At 38.4% G+C, this 26128-nt stretch overlaps 1 protein-coding gene across 2 annotated transcripts in view; it reads right to left on the minus strand.

Moving 5' to 3' along the window:
• The window catches only part of Grid2 (glutamate ionotropic receptor delta type subunit 2), a 1403143-nt gene that overhangs the window by 625100 nt on the left and 751915 nt on the right, over positions 1-26128 (minus strand). For both annotated transcript variants that reach the window (XM_051152254.1, XM_051152253.1), the window contains exon 5: positions 4792-4845. In XM_051152254.1, coding sequence (XP_051008211.1) covers positions 4792-4845 — 54 coding nt within the window. The remainder of the gene's footprint in view (positions 1-4791; positions 4846-26128) is intronic.

The following is a 26128-nucleotide window of genomic DNA, read 5'->3' on the forward strand; positions in this document are numbered from 1 at the left end:
CAAACTATTCTGATGGTTAAAGACTATGAAGAATCAGAATTCTAATATTGTCTTTATAGTATACACTGGCATATGTTTATAAACATAGAATTGAGTGTAATACAAACAAGCAGGCTTGTCTAGCATAGAGGACTTTTTATTTGTACTTCATTAGGTACAAAGCATAATATTATATTTCCAAACACTAATTGCTAGTAATCTTAAATCATTGAGTTGAATCACTCAAGTAAATATTTACTTTACATTACTGGTTTAATGTAGACTGGACTCTGAACTGTGTAAAGTACAACATGGGAAAAGACAAAAAATCATCTGGTAAGAACACAGAAACACACTTTAGAAATCAGTCATTCCTGAAGTCTTGAAGTAGGTCATCTTCAGACTGATACTAACAGAAATTGGGAGGATGGAAAGATTTTAAAGATCCATTAAATCAGTTAATAACCTCAACTGTATTAATTATTTCAGAAAATAGTTTCTTATTTCTCTTTCCCATGTGCTTCCTCTTTCTCATTCTTTATCTCTTTGCATCTAATGAAGTTACTGGATCACAGTAATTATTGAATAAGTGCTTGGAAACTGAAATTTTACTTCATGAACAAATAGTAAGGTTTTATTAAACCATCCTCTAATAGAATCAGCTGAAAAATTTAATAGTAGATGCTTATGATGCATTGAAAATGATAAAAATCCTGACATAAATTTCAGTAATGAGATGTTGCAGTTTGCCATAGTGCCATTTGAAAAGATGCTTTTTTAATTTGTTTGTGTTCTTCTTGCTGTGGCAGAGATAACCTGTGTCATTTCAAGAAAGTCCAACACTAACAAGAAGAAGTTTTGTAAACACTACATTGGAATCTGAAATAGAATCCAAACCCCCAAACTAATGGCTTCTTCTCTTTCCTAGCCATGGTCCTCACTGACTAACAGAGAAGTGTGGCTTAAACTTGTTTTAAGCCATTGGAGTGACATGAGGCGTTGACAGCCAGGGTCAGCATCCTCTGAGTCAGAAGCGCTGCAGCTGAACCAGGTGAGCGTTTTAAGTTCTGGCTTTTGTAAAACAAAACACCAAGCCATTTGCTTCAGGGCCCTAAAGGAATGCTATCACGGGCACAGAAAGTCTGTTGTGAAATGACTGAATAGAAACATCATCACCAAGTCCTAACTTGATTGATTGGTCCTTGTCAGCTGCCACAGCCTCTTATTAGTACTTCATACTTGATGCAAATTAAGACAAAATGTATTGTTTTCAAGTTTCTACAACTTGGACCATAATGCACAATGTCAACTTTGATTTATAATCCCTCTATGAAATTATTGGTACAATAAGATTAAATCATTTTTTTGCAACCCATCTTAAACTTAGCTACTAACCCATAGTTATACAAAACGAAGTAAACAAAATTACTTTCTCCATGTTCAGTCAAACGGGCATTCACACATCTGCGAAGGTTTTGTTGGTACTTTGGAAGATATTCAGCTTCTCAAAAAATTTGGAAAATCCAGTTTTTAAATTGAGATTGGGGTAAATCACGATTCTTCTATCAAATTTTTCTAATATATATATATATACCAAAATCTTGGGAGAGAAAGGCATGGATCAAATTTCCTGAAGTAGATTTCTAGAGAAAGAGGTGGCTGAGTGGAATTGGATAGAAGGTTAGAGCTGGCCTCGAATGCCCTGGCTGATAATACTTTTCCTTGCAAATGTGGTTATTCTTAGTGCTTCTCTTTGGTTCAGATAAAAGCAATAGCTGATGTAAATTTTATGTTTTGTCCTAAACAGTATTGACTTGCTAGAGAGAAATGGAAGTTTTTTCAAGGACAAAAATATGATCACAAGTCAAGCACAGTAAGAGTTTCCAGACAGTAAAGATGAAGCTAGCATTAGAAGCATTCATAACAAAGTCTTCAGGTTCAGGAAATAATTGAGGTCTTCTATCACCTTCTGCAGTGCTAATACTGAATGAGTAATTGGCCAGTTAAGTTTATTTCTTCACTGGTTACTTTCTTTTGCAGCATGGTAACTAAGACACCATTAAGGAAATACATGTTAGTCTCCTCAACTACATATGTAAAATAGAGCTTATAATGTAAAGGTGATGAAGGGAAACTTTCCCCTGAAGTACTGTTGACCTCTGAATGGTAGGGAAATGCCTAGCCTGTTTTTGTTGCTTTAACCATGTTCATACTTTCAGGATTCAAGTATAACTGTAAGAGCAAAATTGGCGATATAATAAAAAGAATGGAAGGTCCCCTCTGCAGTCTCAGCAAAAGGAAGATGAAAATGACCTTCCATTTAAAAGACGTATTCATTTGTTTGATTACCCTCTAAGGAGGCAAGAAGCCACTTTTTTTTTCCTTCCCAGCCTGCTTTGTGGACACTAACAAGTAGAAGCTCCCAGTTTGACCTGCAGTAGGAAACCCAGGGTGGTCTTTACAAGAATTTGGGGAGGAGAAAGGGATGGGATTACTACAATCAGGATGTAAAGTGAATAAACAAATTTAAAAATGAGAGAGAGAGAGAGAAGTTGAGTGTGAGATTAAAACAGATGAGGATTCTAAAAATCTAAAAAAATAACTAAACTGAAGAAAATCGGGATTCCAAAAATATAACTCAAAAGGAGAATTATCAAAACCAAAACCAACTCAGAAGAAACTGAAGCTTTACACTGGTAACAGTGCTATTAAAATCCCATTATTTCCACTTAATAATTTCTAATACTTGATATATTATTTAATATCTTCAAAGTTTAGTTTCCTTTTAGAAAAACAAAACTGCCTATCTGAAAATGTATGAAAGTTCACTAAATTCTCCTCACTGTTGCTTTTCTTTCTAGTCTGATGTATAATCATCTAGGTGGAAATCAATAGGCATGATCAGAAGGTCATTGAAAAGAGATCTTGTGCAGCCAGACTTCCTGAAAGAATCTCAAAAAAAAAAAAAAATTACATAAGAAATATAGTGACAAATAATATAAGCCTAAAGATTGGCACTCACAAATCAGATGGGGAGATGGCTCCAGTATCTTTACTCTGAGATAAAAAGAGTGAATCCTGTGTATGAGAAACATTTGGAATAAGAGTGTCTCACTTTTCTTTCTGGAGAGGAAAATCCTTTATCATCTACACACCCTTGTCACTGCCATAGTCTATGAAGTTATGTGAGGGAGTGGTAGTAAGGTGTAACAGGAAAAGATGGCTGCTGAGGCAACAGGTTTGGTGTCACTCCTCAGACTTTGTTAACACAGAGCTTTTTAAATTCTTTAAATATCCTCTAGGACAAAAGATATAACCATCACACGGGAAGGTTGTAAGTGTTAAGACCCAAGGAAACACCAGTTCCCCAGAGGACAAAAGGCAGTCCTGGGCTATAGAGGGGTTTCCGGTGAGTAGATAACAACCAGCATCTCTCAGGAACTCGTGAATCCAATTTTCCTCTACAAATTGGAGCCATTTCCCTTATCACCAGAAGGAGAAAATGGCTATCTATGGTTGCCTCTTAGCACATCAAAGCAAATGCGGGCCTCCAGGCTCCCTCAGCATCAAAGTATTTGTTACCCGTTTTAAGTTCCATGCCCCAGTGTCCTAGCTTTTCTCTTTCCTTACCCTAAACTTCCAGCTCTTTGACTTCTCTTCCTCCAGCTACACACTCTCCTTATAAATCTGCTATTCCTCGATATGATTCTGTTTTCTCTGTCTGTCCTCCCTTTCTGTCTCTGTCTCCTCTCTCTCTCTCTCTCTCTCTCTCTCTCTCTCTCTCTCTCTCTCTCTCTCTCTCTCTCTCTCTCTCCAGATCCAATCTGCTGGCTATGTTCAGTATACTATTTTTTCTCTGCTCTGTACTCTTATCGATGCCTCTGGCTGTTCTATCTCTCATATCGACAATAAAAATCTTCCCCTTAACCTTACCAGGGAGAGGTCATGTTGTCATTTTATACAATAATTCCATTGTAACAGATAACAAGCCAAGGTGAAATCTATTTTGTTTGTTTTGATGGCTGCAAAACCAAGGTTTTATTCAAAATGCTCTATTGTCCTTAAAACAATTCCATTGTCTTACAATCCAATCAACAGCATTGGTACATCAGTAAAACACTATCTATTTATAAATAATAGGCAGGGTTAGACACTGTATTATTCTGAGGATGTTTCATGCTGCCAGGTGCAGTCACCCTACTTGTCCAGGTCTGATCTGTTGCTGCCTTTGCTGATCTTGACTGGCAAATGCTAAGGAAACAACTTTCTCAGGTTGTAGCATCCTCTCAATCCTTTGAATTACCTCTGCAAACTGCTAGGCAACCTCCCTAAAAGAATTTGATGTGTCTTTAAAATTTTAAAACAGTTGTATTTCTTTGTGAAAACAAAAAACCTGTTCTTTGTTGAGTCATGTTCATATGCTGAACCATTAAATCTTCAGGTAGGGAGATAGATATGAAAGTTAAAAAAAAAAAAAAAAAAAAAAAAAAAAAAACGACATTAAAATACAAAGGAAACCCAGACTCTCCCCTGGGAGATTCACATTGCTTGCAAAGAAGAGCTGGCCATTTCGTAAGGCTGATCTCTCTAAGGAGGCAGTGCATGCAACAGGAAAGCTAAACGGTACACAGTGGGGGAGGCTTTCTCCACTTATTTAACTCAGATAAAAACCTTGCTCCTCTTTTTATTAGGGAGCATGCTTGAAGGTACATGGAGCCTTAGCTTCCTGTTGTACTTCCTTTTGGAGGGAAGGCTTTCTGAGGCTCCATGTGTAAAAAAGTGGTGGGTGATAGCAGGGGAGGGTGGCTTTACCTCATTTATAATGATCCAGTGACAGTCAAAAGCAACCAGATTTGTCTCCACCACCTAGAAGAGAAAGCAAAAAAGTCATCACATTTAGTTATCACTATGGAGACACTCTAAAGGCAACCACCACGCTGTAAAGTGGACTGTAAGAAAAGTTGTGGACCAGCTACAGATGGAAGGCCATCAGCAGAGCAGTGTACGTACAGGGATGCTGGCTGGCAGGCCCTGGAGACAAGCTAAAGAAGCTCAAAAAGAACATTTATCAAAGTTGGAAAAATGCAAATTTCTAAAAGAGAAGCATTTAAATAATAATGTTTCTATATTGAACAGATTTCAAATTTCATATCTTATCCCTCTTTTTAAACACGTGTCAACTGTTAAATATCTAAATAGTGCTACAATCTCATTTGATTACAATTTAATTTTTATCATCTTTGTGTGTATACTACTGTTTGGGTAAAATCTACTCAGTTGTAAAGTAAAGCAGCAAAATAGTAAGAACATTCAGATCATATTTACAATATGTATTGCTAGGAAATTTTTGTAGCTTTTAGGCTGATAAAACATAAAAATTAATAAACAATAAGTAAGTAACAATTTTTTGGAGACAGAATCTCATTATGTAACCCTGACTGGTGACATGCAACACATGTTGTAGAGCAGGCTGGCCTTGAACACTCATAGATTTTTTTTTTCCATAGTCCCTCAAGTGCTGGCATGAAAGGCATGGACCAATCTTTGCTGATGAACTTTGAATAATTGGAATAGGCCAAAAATAAGCTTAATAGGCTCTGGACAAATATGTGTATATATCTCTCTGTGCATTTTTGTCTGTATATGTGTGTAAGTGCATATATGTGTGTGTGCATATGTATGTGCAGCTTTTGTAACAAAGTTTTCCTCATACATATTCCTACCATAAATTTTCTAAGACACCGTGTTACAGTTACTGTCAGGAGCACATAATGAGTGAAGAGGCTGTGTAACAAATTATTATTGCATTTTTAGTGGTTAATTCACAGACTAGACTTGGTCTCAAGTGAGGATGCTTTCTATGATCTACCAAGGATATTTCAAATTATAAACTGGATTTAGGAGTTGCTTTTTTGTTTTATGGAGAAACATTGTTTCAAAGGTGTCTTGAATAAGAAGAAATGTTATTGGGTCAATATTTGTTGTACTGTTAGATTTTTTTCAATTCAAACATATAATTACTTGCACTTATTTCTACATTGATATCTCATACTATTTCAATATATGTTATCTGAATCCCATGAACTTGCTGAATAATAAAAATAATGAATTATAAGAAAAATAAAGGCTTGTTTCTACTTTCAGGTTTTTTTAAAATGGTATATATATGGTCACTTATGGGTTCTTATGGAAGATATGATGTGTGACAATTTCCAGGTTTAACTATAGAGATTCATTTTTTAATTTTATATCAATAATAGCAAAGTTTCTTTTTAAATTTTACTTTTTCATTAATAGTTATAGAGGCATATCAATGAATTAGTAACAATGAAATGCATTAGAAAATAAGTGGAAATCCCATCAGAATTTAAGAAGATATAAGTTCAACATTTGGCTCCTAGAAAATCCATCTCTGTGTAACATGTTTGTACATATGGGGAAAAACCTTAAACTTAAAACATGGGTTAGAAAAGAGTTAAGCCAAGCAATGGCTTGACTGAAAGCACTTCTAAATAATACAAATGACAAAATAGAAAAAAAATTTAGGTTAAATTGCCCTTTTAAAGATAATCTGTGCTATGTGGACCAGTAAAGAAAATTTAAGTAGAAGAACTCTACATTGCATGTAGTTATTGTCAAGGAGTTATTTTATTGCAGCACTGAGGGACTGCTAAATGCTAACATGAATAGTTTGTACAGAAAGTGAAGGTAGTCTTTTACACAATGCCTTGAAACAATCAGGAGAGAGCACAAAACAATATGGATGTTCCATAAAGAAAGACATCCATCTCATTCCAGACCAAGATGCAAGTGTCCTATCCCAGACTACAATACAAGTGCCTCATCTCAGACCATGATGCAAGTGTCCCATCCCAAACCATGATCCAACCATCTCATCCCATACCAAGATGCAAGTGTCCCATCCCAGACCATGAGCCAACCATCTCATCCCAGGCCATGATGCAAGTGTCCCTTCCCAGACCAAGTGCAAGTGCCTCATCTCAGACCATGATGCAAGTACCTCATCTCAGACCATGATACAAGTGTCATATCCAAGATCATGATGCAAGTGTCTCATCCAAGACCATGGTTCACCTCTCTCATCCCTGACCATGATGCACTTGTCTCAACCAAGACCATGATGTACCTGTCTCATCCCAGACAATGGTGCAGGCCATCTTTCCTCAGGGAGAGTAGAGAAGTACTCTGCTGTACTCTTTCCTTCCCCCAGGAGTATTATAATACAAAATTACTTTAGCAGTATAAATGTGAAACGAGGAAACAGTTATTAGCATTTACTTGAAAGAAAGAGTCAGTTCCTTTTCACATTATTAGCTGAGATCTCTTTGCCATAGGTAGGCAATTGTGTGCTCCTCTGTTTGAGTGTGTTTGAGTATTCCATCCACATACCTCATATGCTTTGTGAAACAGTGTCTTCCCCCCCCCGACCCCCCACCCCTTTGGGTTTCAAACCACCAAGTCCTCTATTAGTCCTCTGTGATGCTGTTTTAAAGTTAGTCCTGTATCTTTTTTTCAAAGCTAGATAATGTGAGCAGAAAGTGATGCAGGACACTTTCAAACCTGCATGCATGTCCCTTATATATACTTGTGCCTGTGTATTTGTGCCTGCTTGCTATACATTGCAACAGGTGGATTAGGCCACTACATCATGGCCAGGAACACATTGAAGGTCACCATGGCTCTGGTGCAGTGAAGAACTTTTCTCCATATTCTCTGCTGTCACACTGATCTAATATGAAGCACTACATTTTGGGTTAGCATCTTTTGTCTAGTGCAAAACATTGAAACTGACACCTTCTCTGTACCATTTTACGATCTTAAATTTTAATTAATATAAATACTAGCATAAATTGAACTTATGTGATTTGATAAAGACTTGATATAAAGATTATGGGTTGCATTCTGGACATTTTAGTGGATATTAAATATTTGAGATTTTCATCTAAAAACTTTTTTATTGTAGAAGGAAAGCAACTGCTGTAATAATGACACTTAGTAATGAAAAGACAGAGATGTCCCGTACCTTAAATCATACAATGAAGAATGTTTATACGTACAAATCTATGTATTACAGAAGCAGTTAGTTTCAAAAAAGCAGTTTTTAAAAACTATAACACATGCAAAAAGTTATCTTGATAAATACCGACTAAAAAAAAGGAATAGAATTCCTTTAGGTCAAGGTTAATTTGTTAATGAATTAATAATAATATCACACGGTTTCTTGGTTTTTTTTTTTAATTGAATGCTACTGAAAGAAGGTGATATTTTTTAAACTGATTAAAATAATGGAACGATCCTTCAGAAAGGAGCATAAGAGGATGGAGCTCAACAGCCTAGACCTCAGGAATTTAAATGACTACTACCTGAATCATAGTAGAAGGCACAGGTGGCATGTCAGAGAGGCTGAGACCTGCCAGAGAGTTAAAGGAGAAGTAGCATGAGGGTGTATTCCTTCTCATGATTACCATCCCCAGCTGGCAGTGCTCATCCCTAAGGAAGGCACATTTACAGGAAAGGAACTTTGGAACTGAGTGCAGATAAGGAATGACAAATGATCACTGGGAATCCAAGTCAGTTTAAATATCTTTAGTAATGTTAATCCCTATCTATGTAACAAGATTTTCGGAAATGCTACATCAGACTAGTGGCATTTTTGAGTTAAAGGACCAAATTCTCGATTTGAGACATTACTATTTAAATTATTTTAGGGTTTCCTAGAATTTCTAAATTCTTTGCATTTATTTCTGTAGTCACATTATAACTCAATTAAGAAAGATTGTTTCTGCAATGATGAATTCACATTGTCAACTTGACTGGATTTAGAATCACCATGGAAACTCATCTCAGGTATGTCTATGAAGTTGTTTCCAGAAAGGCTTAGCTGAGCTGGAAAACTCACCATGAATACAAGCAGCACCATCGCATGGGCTCGGGGCACAGATCTTCACCGTGCTTTTAGAAGAAAGACAAAGTTACAGTGACCTAAATACATAATGGGAGACTGGAGAGATGGCTTGGAAATTAAGAACATATGCTGCCAGTGGCCCCGTGTTTGTTTCCCAGCACCCACATTGCATATCTCATAATTGCCTTTAACCCCAGTCCCAGGGAATCTAATGCTCCTTTTGGCTTCTGCAAGAACCAGGCTTGAGTATCCGCCAACCCTCACACCCACCCCCATGCCCTGCTTCTCAACTTCTGACACATCCTCACTAGCTGCCATACTCATATCACCCTGGCTTCTCTGCCAAAGTGGACCGTGTTGCTTCTGCAATACTGCATCAAAATAAAGCTCTCCTTCTTTTAAGTTGTCTTTGTCGGTCTTATTTTTTTGTCACAGCAACTAGAAGCGTATACCTCTTTCCCCAACTTTCTTACTTAAATAGCACAGCTCAGATTTAACTGGGTTGAAGCTCCCCTGTTCTTTTCTCATTTTTAAAATTTTATTTATTTGTTTGTTTATTTGTTTAATAGGATCACTTTCATATCCAAGCACACCATATCAAAAATCTTAGCTTATAATAAGACAGTGAAGTATTCATAACTCAATAATAGCATTTATTACCATGATGAGTCAGAAAAGCTGGCCTGAAAGACTACATTGCTTGACAGATACCCTATTTGCCTGCACAAAAGCCTTACAGAGCGATTCATCCCTCAGTACAACAGGTGGCTTGATCTGTCCGTCATGGTGAAGTGGCTGTACTGCTTGGCAGCACAATGAAGACCTCAGCATCTCCAGGGATGCTGGCATCTGAAAAGAGGAGGCTAAGGGTGGCTCTGTATGACACTGATTATAAGCTCAGCACTGGGATGCTTACGTGTGGGCAGCTGCTCCCAAGCATCGCCGCCACGCCCCTGCTTACATCCACCGGTCACATCTGCATTCTGTACAACCTCAAGGCCGGCCTTCGGAATTACTCTCAAGAGGGCCAGAGAGATGCCTCCGTGGGTAAAGGCGCTTACTGCCAAGTCTGAGGACCTGAGTTCAAGCCCCCAGATCCCACAGGGTGGGAGGAGAGACTGGATTGCCACAAGTTATCCTCTGACACTCGCATGCACATGAGGTGTGGTGGCTCGCCTTCAATTCCAGTGATCCAGAGGAAGAAGCAGGCATGTCTCTGTGAGTTCAAGGCCAGCCTGTGGTCTGCATAGTGAGTCTCAGGCTCCCCAGGACTACATAGTGAGACCATGTCATAAACAAACAAAATAGAAGGAGGAGCAAGAGGGGAGGAGAAGGAGAAGGAGGAGGAGGAAGAGGAGAAGAGAAAGAAAGAAAGAAAGAAAGAAAGAAAGAAAGAAAACAATGACAACTACCATGGTGCCATGAAGGTACAGGAATTGCCACTTGAAAAAAGGAAGGAGACCAGTAAAAAGAGAAATAGAGGTTAGGAGAGATAAATTAAGGGTGAATATGGTCAGTGTATATTGTATACACACAGTGCGTATATTAGTTTAAAGAAAAAAAATGAAGTGTGCTAACTTTGACTTAAAACTGCTTCCTCCCTGTGATGGTTGTCAACTTGACTACATCTGGAATCGACTAAAACCCAGTCGGCTGGGCACACCTGTGAAGGATTTTCTCAATCTGATTATTTGCAGCAGGAAGCCCCGTTCTAAAGTTGGGCCAAAGCTTCTTGTGGCAGCCCACATGAAAGGGCATAGAAGTACGAAACCAAGTTCTGCCTGCTTGCCCTCAGTCTTGCTGGCAAGACCATCCATCCTGCTGCTGAGGGATTCCTTTGCCTGTACTAGAACTAACTTCCTTGGGATGCCAGCAGAGACTGATGTTCAGCAGCTCAGGAATACTCCAGGCCTCCAGCACCAGATTGGGAGCGTTGAGACCTCCGGCCTCGTTGAATAACCACTGAATTCCCAGCCATTCTGTAATGGAACAAACACAGTTGACTTACCCCAACCACAGCCTGTAAGCCACTCTAATAAATGCCCTTTAAATATATATATATATATACATACATAAGACTACATTGCTTCTCTCCTGGGCAGTCCGGGAAGCTGTAAGGGAGATTAACAAAGCAGAGCAAAGCTACCCAGTGAGAATAGCAACTGACCTCAGCAGAGGAACAGGAGACTTGGAAATAGGGGTTTTACTGTTTTGAATATCCTCTCCACGTGAGTCAGCGTTAGACACAACATGAGTGTGCAAAGAGCATGTCCCACATACAGGCCACTTCTACATTTAGCAATGTAATTATAACAAAGGAGACCTTCCACCTCCCTCAAGGCTGAGCTTACTTTAAGAGAATTCAGAAAAAGAAAAGAAAAAAAAAAAAAAAAAAAAAAAAAAAAAAAAAAAAAAAGAAGAAGATGAAGAAGGAATCAAAGCCTGTCAGGGAGACGAGCCATGAGTAAGGACAGACCATCTGTCACTCGCAGGACCTTAGGACTTCTGAGTCTTTAGTACAGCCCAGCAATTTATCATCATGTCTTCCAATGTTCGTTCTCAAATCTTTAGTTGTGTTAAGTAAGACAATCTGAAGCAAAGAAATCAAGCACACTGCCAGAGGACGATCTCACTGGGATTAAATGCTGAACAGATCCTACAAGTACAGAAGACAATTTAATTGACTAAACAATAATAGCAACATGCTGTTATTTCACTCAAGCTGTGGCTCAACTAAATTATACTTGTTTCTTTTTCAGGATGCACGGAATATTTATACAAGGGTTTGTGGTGCACCACAGCAGCTAGGATAGCGGGTGTTTGCTTCCCCACTCCTACCTATGCCGGATACAAGTTAGAAGGCAGTGAGGGGAAAGAACCAAGACTTATTCCAGAAAAAGTAGCCAGAGAAATGTAGAAGACTTACTCCCTTCCTGTTCCTCATTTGTAATAATAGAATACAGTGTGGTATATTCTAATAATAGCATACAGTCGGCATTGCTAGAACTGCATTCAGTTCAACAGTGTTTCCACAAAAGTTATCCAAAGTTCTACAACCATTGGGATAAATAAAGCTAAACCAGTGTTATTTCTGTGATGCTCCTCAAAGTGCTGAACACAAACTCAGAAGGATAACAAACATGAAATTCACTAAAATGTAATATAATTTTTTAGATCGTATTTTGGAGCTCCAAAGTCACAAATATGAACTTGAAAGTCTGAGTCAATGTTTTCATTTTATTTTATTTTTTACACAAACTACCAAGCTGGTAAGTCTCAGCTTCTCTCTTCACAATAAGAGTAAAGATTATTCCTACATAATACTGTCACCGGGAGGATAAGAGACAATGGGTCACGTTGAACTTGTCAGTTCCTTGTGTCTTAATGGATGTATTATGGGTCTCCAGGGCAAGATGTTCAGACTGACAAAATTCCAAGTGAATTTTACAAAGAATCACTTGTTTCCTACTGTAGATGTCATGTGATTATAATGTTTCAAGAACTGCAAACTAGAATCAACGTCAATACATTGCCAATCAATGCCCATACATTTTTCACAACCTCAAAACTTCACCGAAGTACTGTAATGAGAGAAAAGGGCTCCACAATAGCCCTACAGAATGCACAGCCAACAAGATGACCAGTTTTCACAAAGAAAGAACCGCTGGTGAACTGCTATGTTCATGTAAATCACAAATCAGACTTAATGATTTAGACCAAATGGTGATGCCACTTTGTTTCCATTTCTTTCTGTTTCTGTTTCAAAACAAACAAACAAACAAACACAAAACCAAACCACATCACTGCATTCTTTCCAATAAAGAAGATAAAGAGGGTAAAAAAGTATAAGGTAGATAGTACATAAGCGATTTTTCAAAAGGAATTTTGGTTAGGAGTGAAAAGTCCATCCATCTGTCCTAGTGGTTCCTTTAGGTCAACAGGACCACAGAGTTGGGTCTAGAACTGAAGCATGGAACACACTTGAGATTAATGACCACACACTGTTCTCCATACTGTATTCTGCTCTTCCTAAGACTCCATAAACACATTCACATTAGGGTACTGGTGAGCGCCATTTCTCTAGCCTGCCTTTTGGTTTTGCCAGGGCCTGCTCCCCCGCATAGGAGCTATAATGAGGCAGTGAAGTGCTCCTGCACATGGGGTCTGAAGTCCCAAATCGATCCAGCAGATGGCACCAGAAATCCTCACGTTCATACTGGACAGCAGGGGCCTGTTCTACAGCCCATGGTCTTGTTTGTGGTTCTCCTGTGCTCAGCATGGAGCCCTGGCTGTCTTCTGTTTTCTCCAAGCAGCCACTAACTGCCATCCCACTTTCTGCCTTTTTGCTTTAGAAGCTGTACTCTGATCTTCCAGCTGGAAGATCACAAATACTTCCATCCAAATCCTCTTGCCACTACTGCCAAAGTTATTTCATAAACGGATTCACTAGATTTATTGTTGCTGCTGTGCACTTGGGTTTCCCACACCCCCTGGGAGATGGAATCAGGCCACAGCAGAGAGCTGGCCAGCACTGTGATACCAACTGTTTCTCAATGTGTAAAAAATGGGTGCTGATGCAAGAAAAAGCACTCTGCCTTCATCATATGGCATAGACCGTCTTCCTGTGTCCTGTAAGGTTCAACAGAAACTGAACAGTGATGAAAAGTAACTCAAAATTTCAGTGCTTTGATGAGAAGATAAAGGTTTGATATTAGCATTAGGTCAGCCCACCACTGTATTATTGTTTCTATTTCTCTTTTAAATTGATTTTGGGTTTGTCTTTTTAGCCTTGAATTCATGATATAGCTGAGGTAGCTTTGACCGGATCTTCTTTCTCCCAGATCTTAAGCGCTGGTCTATAGACAGCTGCCATCACACTTGCCTCTATTTTTAATTCTTTTAGAGTTTCAGTTGATATTGTAGGGTTCCTGTATCTTTGCTGTGTCAAAAATGTACTATGCCAAAATTGTGTGTGTGTGTGTGTGTGTGTGTGTGTGTGTGTGTGTGTGTATGTGCGCGTGTGTGAGTGTGTGTCTGTGTGTTTATGTTTGTGCATGGGAAGGGCAGAGTTGGTTTTGGATTCTTCCTCAATCACTCTTCAATATATAATATATATTATGTGAGATATATACATATGAAAGAGTGTTTTCCTTCATGGATGTTTATGCACCAGGTAACATGCCTAGTTCCTGCAGAGGCCAGAAAAGGTCATTGATTGCCTGGACCTAGAGTTACAGCAGTTGTGAATCACTATGGATTTAAACCCAGATCCACTGAAAGATTAGTCAGTGTTGTTAACTGCTGAGGCATCTATCTAACATTTCTCTAGATCCTTCCATCTTTGGGGGCAGGAGGTCCAGGGTTTCTCTATATAGTTCTGGCTCTCCTGGAACTCACTCTATGTAGATCAGGCTGGCCTTGAACTGACAGAGATCCTCTCGCCTCTATCTACCAAGTGATTTGTAGCATCATGCCCAGCTTTCCTCTTATGTTTTAAGCAGGTTCTCCAGTTTCCTGTGGACATTGCTGATTCAGCCAGGCAACCTGGTCAAATAAACTCCAGTGAGCCTTCACCTCCACCTCCCTAGCTCTGGGATTTTAAGTATACAATGTTACATCTGGCTTTTTAATGGGTGTTGGGCCCCCAAAGTCAGCGACTCTTGTGTGTACATGCATCAGTTTACCAATGGAGCCTCCCCAGACCCCATAACTGTTTCTAAAATTCTGATGAAGAATGGAGCATCCTTTTTCTTTCAGCACATTCTAACATGCTGATTTTTGCAACAACTAGGAAACACCAGTAAAGTGCTTAATTATTTTTAATAGTTAAATAATCATTGGGAGGATAAATTAGTTCCTAAGTGTGACTGACAACATAAATGAGTGAGCCTTTAGTGGGAGTTTGATCAAGATTTAAAATGACAGTTTGGGGGCATATTGGTAGTTAACTGGTAAGATTATAAAGTTCTTTTTTTCTAGCTCAAAGCTAAGAAAAAAGAAAGACAGGGAAGAAGGTGAAATGGAAGGAAAGAAAGAGTGAGAGAATATAGCCATAGGCTATCAAGTCTCATCTTGGTAGCCTGCTTATTCTTTCTCTGAGTGCCACCAGGCCTCCCCACCAAGGGGAAGTGGTCAAATATGGAGCACCAGAGTTCATGTCAGTCAGTGCCTGCTCTACACATAACTGTGGAGAATGTCCTGTCCATTGGGTAGATCAGAGTAGGGGTTGACCATATAGTGGCGGAGGAGGTCTGCTTTGGTCATAGACCTAGGGGAGGGGAATAGGGTGAAAGTGGGAGGGAGGGAGAAATAGGAGGATACAATTGATGGGATGGCAATTGAGTTGTAATATGAATAAATTAATAAAATTAAAAAGAAAGAGTAAGAGAATATAAAAGGTGTTCTCAAAGACAAATGTGTTGGTAACAGCCAGAGCCACAGATGGCCCTTCACACAGAGAACTTTCACACCCTTGGGTTGCTACTTCTGATTTTTTTTCTCTATCTTACCTTGAACAACCATTTTTCAAAAGGTATCTATTTTTCTTCCCTGTCTCTATTGTGCAAGGCAATTTTGTTCCACATCTGTGTTTGCCTGGGTCTCTGGCCCAAACTTCATCAGCTCTAAGGATATTACACTTATGGACATGTTGCATTTTATGTACTGTTTCATTCCTTTTGTAAGCTTCCCAAGAATAAAAATACCATTTTCATCATGGGTGTGTCCTCTTCGCTAATCAATAATAAATAGGATTTACATAAACCTTGTGCTAAGATTAACAACAGATTTTACTAAATATAATTAGTAAACAATTTTGGTAGTGCATCAGTAATCAAAGTAATGTAATTTAATATTAAGTACTTACTATGTGCCAGGCACTAGATAATTATATATAATTATATATATATATATATGTATATATTAGATACATACACATATATATGGATGCTTTAAGTATTAAATTATATAACATATACATGTTCTGTGTGTGTATATATGTGCCTGCAAACTTTGTCTTCCCAAGAAAATTAAATGAGTGAAGATTAAAGTTATTTATGTTTATATGAATATCTTGCTTAATTTCCAGAATCTCTATCATTTAAACCCTATAACGTACAATGTATAGTATATGTATATATATATTATAGTATATATATAAACATGTATATAAATTAATGCATGCATATGTACATAAAGGGCTGGAGACAGCTCAGTAGTTAAGAGGACTTGCTACTCTGACCCAGATATGGTTCCCAGAACCAACATGGCAATTCACAGCTATCTCTGCCTCCGGTTCTTGGGTATCTGAAGCCTTCTTTTCCTTCTGTGGTCTCTATACTCACATTGTATAAATACACACATTCAGACAAACACTCATAAGATAAAAAATTAATGATAATAAAACAAAAAGAAACGAAGAGAACACAACAGTCATGGAAATCGTAAGATTAGGCATAAGTAACGGTGGTGATTTTCATATGAAGATAGTTTCCTAGCTCTGTTTCTCATAGTTGCCGAAACTGTTATGCAGTTTTTCAAAACAAAAACTGTAGTGAAACTGACAATTGCAGAACATTCTGTGGAAACACTACATTCTCATTATTTACATCACTCCATATTAACTTAGAAACATCTGTCCATCTCAGAGAGGTGAGGAATAAACCATTAAACCATCCGGGCAGTTAAAACAGTCATTCTACCACTCAACACATGCCCATTTTGTGCTGATCTGGTGTAAGAACATCTGTTCTTATTGCTTCTCTGTCCTCATATTCCTTTCAGGATGTGGGCAACCTGCTACAGCGATTAACAGATTAAAAGCCTCATACACACATCTACTGAGTGTAAGTACACATTCATATTTGTTGTATACCATGTCTATTTTTATGTATTTCTTTATCTGATCTTATCCAAAGAATATTATTTATTACTGTAATTTCATCGCAGCAGAACTTTGCAATGCTATCACACAAGGAAGGATCAAATTGCTGGTGAGGAGAAACTGCACAGTGGTTCCCAGGTATTGTGCAAAAGACCAAAACCACAATTACCCATCAAGTGTCTGCATTTGGGCATTTATGGGTTTTGCTGGTCATATAGCAGTGAAGGCTTTTGTATGTAGCTTTGCTCTCTCCTGCAGTATTTGTAATTCATCGTTGGTGAAGCTGATTGCTCACTATTACTCACTATAAGGGGTATGCCACTCAGCATTTCTGTTATCCTTTAGATCACCATACATTATATTGAAACTTTGCTTTCTAGAAGTTTGAAGAATACTACATTAGTAATTTAGAATCAAAAGATGTCAATGCAATTCTCCGTGGTTACAAACTGCCCAAAAGAAAAAGAATACAGACGCAAAATGTGAACTTTCCATGTCCATCACCTGAACTCTCTGTTGTGTCTGTGATCCTCCAAGTGTTTATGCTTACTTGAAGTCCAACCCTTAAATTCTTAACTCAATAATCAAAGCATCACACTCTCCTGCGTTTCTAAATCTCTCTAGCCATTCTTTGTATGTTAAGGCACTCTCACACTTGACAGTAAAAACAGCTGCTGTTGTGTTGGGCTTGGCAGCGACGGACAGTTTCCAGAGATTTAAGAACTGGCTTTCTTCTCTGTGCTATCTCAGGATGGCAGATATGAACTACCTTTTCTTATCACTGACAAATCATCTTATGGTGTTAGAAATGTGTTTAGTAACCAAGCGCCGCTTGGACCTGAGGCACCAACTGCTAGCCACTCAAACCAAATGCTACTACGTGCAGAAAAGAATTGCAGTACTGGACAAGCTAACTATGGAATGATCACACTAGTAACACGCATACAAAATCAGCTGACACACGGTAGTGGTCCTATGCCAGTAGTACTTTTATGTTTGCTTGTTCTTAAGCACTTACATTCCCTGTCTGTACATGTTTATAAATGCTTTCTCTGTGTAAAATGATCAGTGTGGCCTTAAGTGCCACTGATGTATCTTAAAACTCACTAGTTCCTCTTTCTTAAAAACTGAATGCATACTGGGTGTTTTTGGCATCACTGCAAATAAGTAACTTCTTATTTCTACTGGACCCTTAATTCTGACAACAAATTCTTTTTAATGTGTACTCAGTTTTGTTTCCCTCCCATTCTCCCAGGTAATGACATTCAAACTTCAGTTTTATTAGCCGGTCTTCCAGGGTCACAAGTAACTTTGCTCTTCTGATTTACGAGGATTCTTGATGTCATTAGCTTTATGTCTCCCAGACAGACATGACAGCACCCCACCCACCCTACACACACACCAGAAAAGAATTGTGTAACGTATGTAGAGATGGCAGGAACATGTACATGTATGAAATAGAATCTTAGCATCCCCTTTCTCAATAGCCATTCAACAAGCAGCATCTCTCCCCTCCCTACAAACTCACCCAACCCCGGCTTATTCAAGGAGGGCTAGAGATTTCTTCTTCAGCTTCTGGCTTCTGTTTTGGATGACTTGGTTTGAAGCTTTTTCATTTGGCACAGGCTTGTATATTACTGGCTTGTACGCATTGGGCGACATGCCCTCTCTGGGTGCCAATTCTGAAGTATATCACACAGGCAGATTTTTACAAGGGTATTCCTCAGTGGAGCCCTATCTGCCTCCAGCCATACCACCATTCTTGGTAAGACAATCTTGATCAGCTTTTGTCCTGATGGTTTCTCACCATGCTTTCTGGAAGTGCCTCCTTAATGAGCCTTCTCTACAAAAATACTTGTCTCAGGATCTGTTCCAGTAATTTAAACTGAGTCAGCCTTCCCACACAAAATACACAATTCATTCCATTAAAAGACAATGATTTCTAACATGAAATGAGACTCTTAAGAACAAAATTCTGGTAACATTAAAGTGATTCATAATCTAGTCTAAAAATGGTATTTTCTTTCTTTTTTTTTTTTTTTAAATAGTACTTTCTATTGTAAACCATTAGTACAATCTCAAAATTCCAGTAAAACTATGTGCAGTGTATTAGGAATTCTTAACACTATCAAGTCTCATTTTAATGTGTATGAGAACCACCTAAAGAACTTTGTAAATCACTCTGTGGGGCCTACTGCAGAGACAGAAGGTCTGGCATGAGGGCTCTGAATGAACACTTCCGAGAAGTGCCTGAGTGATGCCATGCTGTGGACTCTGTGGGTGATGCTGGTACCCATCCTTTATAAAGAGCTCAGTCAGGGATGGATAACAATGGCCTGGAATAGATTCACTTCTACTTAACAAATTTAAGAAAACAATTAGACCTTGTAAGGTCACTGAAATCTACCAGAACCTGTCTTTCTGGAGAGATTTGGATGAGAGAGGCTGATAGGATCCTTGCCCTAAGAGAACTCCACTGGGTGTTGATCAGGAATCAGAAAGCAGAGTGATATCTGCCAACATGCCCACGAGAGCTCATCGGAAGTAGTTGAGAACAAGCACCTTCCCAAAGACGGAAGGCCCAAGCGCCTTGATTAGAAAGAACAGTGCAATTTAAACCTATATTTTAAAAGAATTTATTTGAAGACAACTTCTTGAAGCATACTAAATCATTGTTCTTAATACTTCAATAATTGCATTGCAAAGCATAGCCTTGCATCAATTATTTTTTATTTCACCTATTTTCCATGTGGGACAATTGCGTTACTGCTTATTAGAATTGGATTTTTATACTTGTAAATGTTAATAATTTTATTTTAATGACAAGTTTCATTTTCCTTCTTTCATCACAATAGATAAGGCCTGTCTTGTTTACAAGTTACCAATTACACTTTGAAATACATCACTATTTACTAGATGCCAATTCAAGTGAAACCAAGTAAAAATAATTTTTGCTAAACTATTAAATACGTGATACATAAAAGCTTGTTTCAACTAATTTCTGTGAGATAAATTGAAAAGGCAAACATATCCAGAAGACTGCCACATGAACTCTGTTCTTTACTTAGCTTTCATTTTAATAATTATCCTATCAACTGCATGCTCTGACTTAAGTATCTTCCTCTCACTAGGGCTGAGCCCATAGTGCTAAGTGGTAATGTCAAGTCCATATGTCAAAAAGTCATGTGGAGACATATCAGTGTTTCTCTGGGCCATTTTACAAAGTACAAAGAAATTTTCTTAGGTCAGAATATGAAAGTAAGAGAAAGAGCCATAGGCCTGTTTGGTCATGCTCTTGTCTCTTCCTTCAGACTGTAAAACATGAGCTGGCAGCTACACCAGTGAACCACCAGTGCTCTCCCATAGAACAGTTTGAAAGCTTCCTAAAGAGATAAATTGATAAGCTCCAATGCCTTCTTTCCAGGGTTACTTGACGTCAGAACTGTTAGAAGATTGTCTTCCTGTATCTTGGGGCAGTAATTACTTTGTTAGGAGGTCAAGAACATATTGAAGTAAACCCTTTTGTGTGGTCTGGGAATGACAGTTGTTGAAAGGATCTTGCATTTTTGTGTGATCTGTTTTCTTTTGTTTGTTACAAACATTGAGGTATTGCTTATGGAATTTTAAAATGCCTAGTACATTCTACAGACTGAGTCTTCATTGGTTAAGGATACAGGGTTGGCAGTCCATAAGTTTCACGTGCTGGATTTTACAAACACATGTAAAACACTTGCAGTGCAATTTGCATGATGGTCCACTTGGAAGAGTCTTCCCACAGCAGAAAATTCCCTTCCCTTCTTTTGGTTTGGAGGACTGAACTGGGAACCTCACTCATATGAGGCAGTTCTCTAATTCCCCTGTGAGATGTGTTGGCTTTTTTTCCCCTTACAAAATGATAGAAATAAAAAAGACAGGTTGATTTGCATCTTTATAAAACATGCTCTGAACAATCCACTGAAATGCTCATCACTCAAGGTCTTGACTAAATATTTTAGAATATAATGTATCTACCATAGAAACCTTCATTTTTGTCACAAGTATTTTGGCCAAAAATGAGACATTATTTTTCAGCTTATTTAATTGATTTATGAACTCCTCTTAAATAACAATTTTTTTATGGCTGTTTGCCTCACTTTGTTGAAGAGGAAAGAAGTGAGAACTAAGTTTCTTATTCAGTTCTTTTCCAGACAAACTTTCGTTGCTCTCGTCCAAAATCATGGTTATTTTCATTAGACACTACGAGCAACAAGCGGAACTTAACTCACTGACCACTGATCGTTAAACGTGAAGTATATAAAGCAGAGTACAGACACTACAGACATATTAGAAAGGCAAGTAGAGACACTGATTGGTCCCCATGGACGATGTTATTCTTGGTAAAATAGAGAAGGTTTGTTGTTGCAATGTTCCATAAAAGAGCGGAGAGAGAAATCTTTCCTGACATCTTTTTGTTGAACAAAATATGCTTTAAGCGAACTCGGAATCAATGAAACTCAGGGACTGAGACTTGTATGCAGGAGGCATTGTCTGATGTAGTACAGTAACACTGACTGACCTGATACAGCACCCATTAGTAACAGAGGAGTGCTAGCCACAGACAGGTGTGAAAGGGTGCCTAACTACCATATGTTTTCAGCATATAAGATGACTTTATAACTCCCCCCAAAAATCTGTGCCAATGTCCTGCATATATATATATATATATATATATATAGAGAGAGAGAGAGAGAGAGAGAGAGAGAGAGAGTGTATGTGTGTGTGTTTGGTGTGTGACCGCCCATTTTCCTTTCTGTGTGGGGAGTATGAAGCAGGGAGGAGCAAGGTGCACACATCTTGCTGTACCTCAAAGAGGAGAGCGTGAGAAAGGATTGGCTCTGCACCAGAACCCACCCTTTCGACTCAGCTGCTTGCATTCAGGATAAGTGTGGAGTGCACCTTAAAGGCACAGTGTAGGATGGCACAGGCTGCTCGCATTTACTAAAGGACCAGGCTGTCTGTGCCCTGCCTGCAAATAGACACATGCCAGATTCTGCTGCACAGGGTGGGCGCTGCAAGAGGGGTAGTCTTAAACGATGAGTATATTCCAAACTCTATATTTTAACTGGAAAAATTGGGGGTCTTCTATGGCCGGTTGTCTTCTATGCTGGTAATTTATTTGCAATTATTTGTGAGGTGTCCTCCCTCAGCCTTCCCTCTTTGCCCTCCTCCCTGCAACTCTCCCCTTCCTCCTTCTACCCCTCTATCCTTCTATTGAGATGATTTAACCTAGGGCCTTGTGCATTCTAGGCAAGTGCTCTACCATGTAGGTATACACTTAGCCCTTTGAATTTTTTTTTAACCTAAGATTTTTAAAGTATTCTTCACGATGTAAAATTAAATATTTATAAGCTACTCTGTGTGTGCCTTATGATAACTAAAAACTATATTTTGTAAATTTATTAAATATTATTGTTAAAAATCATAACATGAATTCAGTTATGTTTAAGAGCTTAATATTTCTAATTAAGGAAACTCTACTTAGAGTAGCCCTGCCTATACTTGAGAAGTGTGTTGGCCAGAGGAGTAGAGTTTGCTATTTTAATTAAGATTGTGTGGGAAGATGTGAATTAAGATTTGAGCAGGAAGGAGGAGACAAGTAGCATTTTGTACCAAGTAATAGTTAATGTGGATGATTTTTTTCTTTTTTTTTTTAATACAAAATAACATTAAACATTTTAATGACTATTGTCTTTTTATATACATTGTCATATAAATGTGAGCATAAATCATGGCTGAAAGTAAAATATGGTTCCTGCTTAGGCAAGCCTGCATGGCTCAGGAATCTTGTTCCAGACAGCAGGCCTCCACCAGCCACCTATAGCAAATCTCTTCACAGATCCCAGGAATTATGTCCTAAGAATCAAGCTAGAAAGTCACTTGCACCAAATAAGGAACAGAGGGTTCTGCAGTTTAGACTGACCCATGTTTCTTGCCCCATCCCCTGACACCAGGAGGTCAGCCCTCACTGTATCATGTACAAAATGTGAGTCCCAACACCATCTTAAGTCTTCATGTACATCTAGAAACCAGGATGCAGACACCACGACCCTACCAGCCTCTTCCACCAGGCCTGCACAGTTTCCGTTTATCCACATAGGATACCGCATTGTATGTCTTTCACCAAGTAGCAGATCCTGGCTTTCCCTGAATTTGCTAATCTACACTGGCCAGGAACAACTCTATTAAACTTAATATTTTCCTGAATATTGTGAGCAACTACAGTGAAAGAGGAAAGGCGACTTGAACCATAAAAAGGAAGGAAGGGAGGGAGGGAGGGAGGGAGAGAGGGAGGGAGGAAATTAGGAGGAGAGGAGGTAGGAAAAGAAAGATTTTCAGAGACTTTGAAAACGATATTATCATTTCTTTTCATTAAATTTACCTCATGATAAATGAGAATCTCTATAAATAAAAAAGAACTATATCAAAGATCCAACCTATTCGGTAAAAATTGCAATTAAAAATTGACAGAAAGGGAAAAATAGATCAAAAGATGATAAAGCTTCAAAGCTGGAAAATGGGGTCATTTGGTTAAGTCAGGTATGTTCTCACTTCCCACGATCCCCCTGTTGGAAAAGGTATCTCTTTAGCTTTAAATATGACTTTAAGAAACTTAAAAGAAATCCTCCTAAAACAAACGCTGTTCCCAGAAAGCAAGTAGATGTTAATTTTAAGATTCAAGGTTAGTGTGATTTGAAACCCAAAGAATACTGGATGTTTGCTGGTTGAAAGCAAATTTGACAGACACTGACAGCTGGTTGAGCAGAATGCCAAGGGTCCATTCTGACAAACTCCAAGCAGTCAAAGATATAGGAAACCTTGAATAAAGGATCATTTTTTTCCCTTGAGAACTGGACTTAACCTCTTTTTAAAGTCAAGGACCACTTTAATCTATTGAATTAATAATTGTTATCAAGATGTGGTTTAATAAAATGAAGAAATGGATATTAAATTTTAATGTTATTAAAGCTATAAACAAAAAGCCCTTATAAATGCACTAGATGCTTTTGTTTGAACAAAGCAAAGTGAAAATGGGAGACTCTTACCCATTTATGATTTCTATGAGCCACACCAATTACTAGCATGGCACAATAACACTAAGGGTGTAGCAATGCACAATCTTTGCCAGGTTTCTTTTTTCTTTTTATTTAATTAATTTATTCAGATTACAACTCAGTTGTTATTCAATCACTTATATCCTTCCATTCCTCCCTTCCTCCTTCTTTCACCCTATTCCCCTCCCCTAGGTCTATGACCAATGGGGACCTCCTGTGCCACTATATGGTCATAGGCTCTCAAGTATCATCTTGGTAGCCTGCTTGTTCTTTCTTTGAGTGCCACTAGGCATCCCCACCAAGGGGAGGTGGTTAAATATGGGGTACCAGAGTTCATGTCAGAGTCAGTCCCCACTCTCCATCTAACTGTGGAGAATGTCCTGTCCCTTGGCTAGATCAGAGTAGGAGTTTGATGTTTACTACTTGTATTGTCCTTGGTTACTATAATGGTTTGAGCAGATCCCCCTGGGTCATGATCCACCAGTCACAATGCTCCTCTTGCAGGTTTCCAGGACCCTATGGATCCTTCTATTTCCTCTTCTCCTATATTTATCTTACCTGGAGTCTCAATAGGATGTCCTCACATCTATCCCAATCTCCTGGTAAGAGAAGATTTTCATAGGACATGCCTTTTGGACTAGTGCCCAATTATAATTGAGTATATACCATGTGAGTTTCTGCTTCGGGGTTAACTCACTCATTATGATCATTTCTAGACCCATCCATTTGTCCACAAATTTCGGGATTTCTTTGATTTTAATGGATGAGTAGTATTCCACAGTGTAAATATACCATGGTTTCTTTATCCATTCTTCTACTGAGGGACATTTAGGCTGTTTCAAATCTCTGGCTATTATGCATAAGGCTGCAATGAACATGGTTGAGCATATGTCCTTGTTGTGTGGTAGAGCATTTTCTGGGTATATTCCAAGGAGAAGAATAGCTGGGTCTAGCTGGGTCTTGAGGAAGCCCTATTCCCAGTTTTCTGAGATAGCACTAGATAGATTTCCAAAGTGGTTGTACAAGTTTGCATTCCCACCAGCAATGAAGGAGTGTTTTCCTTTCTCCACATCCTCACCAGAATGTGGTGTCACTTGAATTTTTGATCTTAGCCATTCTGATGGGTATAAGTTGGAATCTCAGTCATTTTGATTTGCATTTCTCTGATGACTATAGACACTGAGCATTTCTTTAAGTGTTTCTCAGACATTCAATAGTTCTCTGGTGAGAATTCTGTTTAGTTTTGAGCCCCGTTTCTCAATTGGGTTATTTGGTTAGGTGGTGTTTAATTTCTTGAGCTCTTTATATATTTTCAATATTAGATGTTTGCCAGATGCAGGGTTGGTGAAGATCTTTTCCCAGTCTGTAGATTGCTGCTTTGTTCTGTCGACAGTGTCTTCTGCCTTACAGAAGCTTCTCAGCCTCATGAGGTCCTATTATTAATTGTTGACATTAAGGCCTGGGCTGTTGGTGTTCTGTTCAGGAAGTTGTCTCCTGTGCCAATGTGTTCCAGGCTCTTCCCCACTTTTTCTTCTAACCAATTTAGTGTCTCTGGTTTTATGTTGAGGTCTTTAATCCACTTGGACTTGAGTTTTGTGCAAGGTGACAAATACGGGTCCAATTGCATTTTTTTACATGTAGACATCCAGTTAGACCAGCACCAATTGTTGAAGATGCTATCCTTTTTCCATTGAATAGATTTGGCTTCTTTTTCAAAAATCAAGTGACCAAATGTGTGTGGATTCATATCTGGGTCTTCAATTCGATTCCACTGATCAACCAGCCTATTGCTGTGCCATTACCATACTGTTTTAATTACTATTGCTTTATAGTACAGCTTGAGATTCCTCCTGAGGATCTTTTATTGTATAGGATTGTTTTAGCTATTTTGGATTTTTTGTTTTTCCATATGAAGTTGAGAATTGAACTTTCAATGTCTTTAAAAAATTGTGTAGGTATTTTGATAGGTATTGCATTGAATCTGTAAATTGCTTTTGATAAGATGGCCATTTTTCTTATGTTAATTCTACCGATCCACAAAAAAGGGAGATCCTTCCATCTTCTGATGTCAACTTCAAACTCTTTCTTCAGAGTTTTGAAATTTTTTTCAAACAAATTCTTCACTTGCTTGGTTAGAGTTACTCCTAGATATTTTAAATTGCTTGTGGCTACCTTGAAGGGTGTAGTTTTCCTAGTTTCTTCCTCTGCATGTTTGTTACTTGTATATAGGAAGGCTACTGACTTTTTTTA

This window comes from Acomys russatus, chromosome 10 (genome assembly GCF_903995435.1).
Source record: "Acomys russatus chromosome 10, mAcoRus1.1, whole genome shotgun sequence".
Lineage (NCBI taxonomy): Eukaryota > Metazoa > Chordata > Mammalia > Rodentia > Muridae > Acomys > Acomys russatus.